At 44.4% G+C, this 5,948-nt stretch overlaps 1 protein-coding gene across 1 annotated transcript; it reads left to right on the forward strand.

The window, feature by feature from the left end:
* The first annotated feature begins 3,242 nt into the window (after positions 1–3,242).
* Positions 3,243–5,112, forward strand: LOC123407401 (peroxidase N-like). Its single transcript, XM_045100527.1, has 4 exons — positions 3,243–3,527; positions 3,630–3,812; positions 3,905–4,070; positions 4,401–5,112. The coding sequence occupies exons 1-4, from the start codon at positions 3,303–3,305 to the stop codon at positions 4,823–4,825; spliced, it is 999 nt and encodes a 332-aa protein (XP_044956462.1). The 5' UTR covers positions 3,243–3,302; the 3' UTR covers positions 4,826–5,112.
* Positions 5,113–5,948: the final 836 nt, after the last annotated feature.

The raw sequence follows: 5,948 nt of genomic DNA on the forward strand, positions 1-5,948 counted from the left end.
CATGTGTATGCGTGAGTGGTGCATGTGGCAAAAATCTTGAAGGAAGGACTAACTGAACAAAGGAACTGACCGTAGCAAAAGCCGAACAAGATGAGAATCGGGAAAAGGGAGACGAGTTCAAGTTGTTAGAAAGACCAATGCCCGGGAAAGCAAGTCGGAAGGGGATCCAAATATTCAGTGCTTAAAGAAAAAAGATAGGTGCTGCTCTGTTGTTTGCTTTGAGGTTTCACCTAGTTGGGGAGACTGAGAAGTAAACCAGTAGGTACGAAATCCGAAGTCTATAGTGTTAAAAGAGATAGTTTCCCGTCACTTGATGGAGAATTGAAAATATCCCAACATCCGCAACTTGCTCTGGATGCCTATTTAACTACCCTCGCCCTATTATGGAATTTGACTAGCGTATGGGAATAGAATCGTGTGCCCATACATAGGAAAGACAGAATCATCCTACCGCATTCTCGGGAGGGAGCAGGTGACGGGTGTCATTTGTAGTGGAAAGGAAGACACCACTACTTCACCTCTTTGTTGGACCGCCGGTGCGAACACAGTGGTCTTTGACCAGGATCAGGAACCAATTCGAATTTGGATCTTAACATGTCAGTTGTTTTTAATCGTAGGCATCTATCCAGGAACAATTGATCTTATCAATTGCAGACGACACATAAATTTGATGATACACCCTTAGTTAGGTCACGAGCCGTCCTCTCCAGAAGAGATTGCAAAATGGGTATCACTGAGTATTCATCTGAAGTGTTTGCGTGTTTATCCTCCGAAGGCATTAACAAACTTAGGGCGCCGAGGTCTCTCAGTCGAACCTAAAGCTCGTGGAACAGCCAGAAACCTCTTCATCGAGAAGCAGACGGTCATCCTCTCCAGCGAGACTTCAACTAACTCAGATGATACTATCTGGGTTATATATACGGGGTAGTTCCAAGTATTTGGATGGCCCACCAAAGACCCATGACACGTCCAAGATACAACCGAGAAGACCATGGGCAATGGGGCATTGTCATCATCCCATCAAACATAAGGAAGATGGCTCAAGAATGCACTAAGTTCCAACAATCAGATCATGAGCCACCTGATAGCCAGGGACCAGCAGTCGGCATGGGACACGAACAGAGCAGTCAACTATGCTAACAGTGGAGGCTACCTAGTATACCTCTCACCCACGATGTCTTAAAGGTGTTGTTTACCCAACAGTGCAATAATCTAGTTAAATATGGTAGTTACCAATAATAAATGCTATCAAATAGCCGGCCACACCTAAGGCCATAAACAACATCCACCCGAGTGCATTATGTACCCCCTCCTAGCACGCTCTATATAAGCGAGGAGGGGAGCTTCACGCTGAGGATTAAACATTGGCACCTTGCATCTTACGCCAAGAGATAGGAGCACCACATGAGTAGGGTATTACCTCCACATATTTCCTTACACGCACTCCCACCTGCACCGTTACAGTAGATACGATTGCTTCTACATTCCTACCATCATAGTATTTTCAGGATTATATCCACGACAGATGTGGTGGTGTTGAAATGTCACATTTGTGGCTATTTGGCGGGCGCTATTTTGATCTTCAAAAAGAACATCCTTCATCTTGTCCGTCGGTTTTGTCCGACAATGGCTACGGGAAATCACCAGGAGAAGGATTGTGCGAGGAAAGAGGCCGAGGGCCGCCGAATAGCAAAGGAGAGGCATGCAGGATGACTCAAATTGTGAACAGGCAATACTAGTCGGTTTTTTTAAATAAAAAAGTTCCATATACTCGAAGGTATTCCAATGCTGGACTTTTTTATTTTCTTCATAAAATTATTTGATCAAGTGTTCAAGATGTGAGCATGAATTCCTTCAAAACGTTAATTTTTAAAGAAGTTGTGTGGCCTTAAATTTGTGCCTTGCCTTCATTGGTATTCGATATTTAGATGGTGGCAACCTAGTGTTTTGCCTCAACATAGATAGTCATACAAGCAATTAATCAGTGTTTTCTGTTGTCTCTACAATAATGAAAAAGTTAGTTCTCAAAGACTCAGAGTTTCTATTCCCGAACTTATTTGAGCTCAGTAAACGGTAAAATTGAAAAAGAAAAGAAAAAGGTTTAATTTTTTTTAAACCAACATTGACAAAAGTTTTAAGTGCGTGAAAAATTTTGGCATGAAATAACATTCCTACAAGGTTTGGCAAAAAAAAAAACAAATCGATGCTCTCAAAAGCGCATTTTCGGAGTATCGATTTTGTTTTATTTTCCACGACTTGTAGGAATGTTATGTCATATCAAATTTGTGTACACACTTAATACTTTTGTCAATGTTGGTCTAAAAAAAATTCAGAATTTCTTGAATGTTCTTTAATTTTTTATTTATTTTACTATTCACCGAGCTCAAATGATCTCGGGAGGAGAAGGGCACTTTCGACTTCTCAAGTGTTAAACACCAGCAACATACATATACTTGCAGGCTATATATCAAGCGATAACAGTCAGTTTTATTTACCCGCAAACTCCAAAAGGTCTAAATAACAAACCGAGATATTAAAAAATCAGAAATTAATTGATCCTCAAAAAACATGCACTACGTTTTAATTAGTTCTAATTATATTTGGTTCTTATTCATGTTCTCCAAAACTAACTTCTCAGGCGTACCTAAATCCGTGTTCGAGTTTTCTACTGTAATGCCAATCTATATGGATAGCACCATGACTAAAGAAACCGATCATATATACTATTAAGTTTGACTTGAAGCACCATCACATTCACTGAACTGTGTAATCCACTCTAAACAGAGATGCACTTCACGACACCATTTGCAACTCAGGTATCGTTGAAAACCTCTTCCGTATCACCAGATCAAACATTTTTTTCCTGCACGAGAGAGTGATTTTATTACCACCAGGCTCTGCATCATTTAGCGGGATAATGCAGGCGGCCCAATCCGCACACGAAACTGCATGCAATACATTACAATTTCCTATGGTTGGGTCTCCACTAGACCACTACACCTTGGACTTGAGACAAAAAGGAAACGGAAGCATGCTAAGTGCAGCACCATCACACTAGTGACTCCACCATGGCATCCAATTGCCATTTTCAGAATGTGCTGTTTTGGCACAAGAAAATGTTTGTTAATAAGAGAAGATCGGTTCATGCGCAGCCCCACCACTATCGCGATGACTTTTCGTACCAGGAACTGGTATTCACCACTTTAACTGTCTATAAGAACAAGCCAAGAGACCATGAACAATGCAGGCAGTCCAAGTCTCAAAGACAGTGTAGTAGTAAGTGGGACTGTAAGTGTTGAGACATGGAGTACTCTCACCGCAGCAGGTTTCTCCTGGTGTGCTCAGTTCTTGTGCTGTGCCTCGTAACCCAAGGCGCAAGGTGTGACGAGTTAACCAGTGATTTCTATGACTGGTCATGCCCCGGAGTGTACGACGTTGTCCAGCAGCAAGTGTTTGCTGCCATGAGGGAAGAGCCGAGGATGGGAGCCTCCCTGCTCAGGCTCCATTTCCATGACTGCTTTGTCAATGTACCTCAACTTTCTTCTTAACTTTTCTACCATGAATGTTATGTTGCTGTACAGCTACTATTTTGTTGCAGTTACTGAAAACATATGTTGCGGTGTATGCAGGGGTGTGATGGTTCAATCTTGCTGGATGGTGCCGACGCCGAGAAATTCGCACTGCCCAACCAGAACTCCGTCAGAGGGTACGAGGTCATCGACGCAATCAAGGCTGACCTCGAAAACATGTGCCCCGGCGTGGTGTCCTGTGCTGACGTTGTAGCCCTTGCAGCTGGCTATGGAGTACTCTTTGTGAGCATCTTACTGCTCTTATACTCCATTTTTTCAGCTACATTCAGCTTGTCAGGCAAGGTATTGAGTAGCTATGCACTGATTGTTTTCAGAGTGGAGGACCTTACTATGATGTTCTTCTGGGGAGAAGGGACGGTCTGAAGGCGAATCAGTCAGGAGCCGACAACGGCCTGCCCTCGCCGTTCGAGCCGATCAGCTCCATCGTACAAAAATTTGCCGATGTCGGCCTCGACACCAAAGACGTCGTGGTCCTGTCAGGTAACAGTTGTCACAAAACCAACAAACTCCACGAAAGTTCACAACTAGAATTAAACTCTGTGCTACATCCCTGAAAATGAAATTGTGACAGTGTGGGCGTGGCCATGCTTATCAGAGTAGAAGCAACTAGTTCTGAAATTTCATTCCTCACATGCAAACTGTCACAAAATTTTCTTAGGCCAATTATCATACAGTTGACCACTTGACCTGATCTTATGGAATGGGGTGCAGAACGAAAAACTCTATTGTCAAGAACACATTACACATGACCTAAATTCTGTACGTCAAATTTGCAAAACTAATAATATTTCTGAACGTCAAAACCGACAGGTGCCCACACGATCGGACGATCCAGATGCGTGCTGTTCAGCGATCGGCTGACGTCCACCAAGAGCTCGGCCGACCCGACGCTGGACGCCACCATGGCTGCTAACCTGCAGAAGCTCTGCACCGGCGGCGACGGCAACCAGACCACCGCGCTGGACGTGGGCTCCCCGGACGTGTTCGACAAGCAGTACTACCACAACCTGCTGAGCAAGAAGGGCCTCCTCTCCTCCGACCAGGGCCTCTTCTCCGGCAATGAGGACGTCGTCGCCAGCACCACCAAGGCGCTGGTGGAGACGTACAGCGAAGACGGCGAGCAGTTCTTCTCGGACTTCGGCGCGTCCATGGTGAAGATGGGGAGCATACCGTTGCCGGAATCCGCCGGCGCCGGCGAGATCCGCTGCAACTGCAGGGTTCCGAATCCCAAATGAGCAACGGCGAGCAGAGCTCATCAGCTGCTAGTGAAAGAGGATGAATGTGTAGCTAGGAAGAACTAGCCAACTGGTTAATAAAGCAGGAGTGAGGAACTGAGGATCCAATCCCAGGCGCTCGTGCAGTGGTGCTAGCCAGTAGAACAAACTGGGTGCTACTTCATCAACTGCTAGATGATCTTGGAATTAAATCAGGCAATCAAATGTGTTCTTGTATGTGTGTGATATTAATATGTTAAATGCTGGAAAAAATAAGATCAAATATAACTCTTCACATTTCATAATCATCTAATTATGATCCTGGTTTGAGTGCGAGCTGGTGAACAATCAATGGACTGATGGCCACGTTGATTGATTTGACTCCATTCAATTTTGTCACATCATGCGGTTGATCTTAACTGTCTCTACAGTTTGACCTGGCTTGCATGCTGCGGATCATGGCCATGTGGACAAGGAAATTATTAACCAACAACAACCAATTATGAGTAGATTTACGTTGTCATAGTATTTTCCACACATGAGATGGAAATGAGGGAGATGGCAGGAAGAAGACCGGCCGATGTCTCTTGCATAACCACCTCGACACAGCCCATCAACCAATACCAAACCGTTTTCATTTGGTATTACTGAATTACAAAAATTTTGTTCAGAATTTTTTCGGCCATTTAGCAAGGTAATTTACACTAATGTTATCTTGGCCGACTCTCATTCCCGTACCTCATCAGACAAGAGCTGAGCTGGAGTCGACATGACATGAAAGGATGGAGTGTGTAAGCCTGGCGCCTGCCGATAGATCCAAGCAGCATATTCCTGGCGTCTCGGTCGTTTTCTTCATGAACAATGTCTCATCTGCCAGAGTGGGTCCTGGTTGGTTCGTCAAGATTTTTTCTTCTGATATTCCTGAGTGTGGTGCATGTATACCCACGCACTCAACATCCGGATGTACATATACAGTACATAAATAGACTACATGATTTCCCACGTGCCGCCATTTCTTTTCCTTGCAGGGAAGAGCAGGATGGGTATACACGTGGGAGGGTGCTTATCTGGTTAGTATAGTACTATCACTTGTGATGATGTCGTGTGCACCAGGCACACGCTTCCAAGTTGCCTGAAAGGGACC

Source organism: Hordeum vulgare, chromosome 1H (genome assembly GCF_904849725.1).
Source record: "Hordeum vulgare subsp. vulgare chromosome 1H, MorexV3_pseudomolecules_assembly, whole genome shotgun sequence".
Lineage (NCBI taxonomy): Eukaryota > Viridiplantae > Streptophyta > Magnoliopsida > Poales > Poaceae > Hordeum > Hordeum vulgare.

What these genes read in the sequence shown, in the direction of transcription:
- LOC123407401 (XM_045100527.1), top strand. Translation starts at nt 3,303, where the DNA reads ATGGAGTACTCTCACCGCAGCAGGTTTCTCCTGGTGTGCTCAGTTCTT. An exon ending in TCCATGACTGCTTTGTCAAT is followed by an intron (nt 3,528 to 3,629) that starts GTACCTCAACTT and finishes CGGTGTATGCAG; the next exon opens with GGGTGTGATGGTTCAATCTT. An exon ending in AGACGTCGTGGTCCTGTCAG is followed by an intron (nt 4,071 to 4,400) that starts GTAACAGTTGTC and finishes CAAAACCGACAG; the next exon opens with GTGCCCACACGATCGGACGA.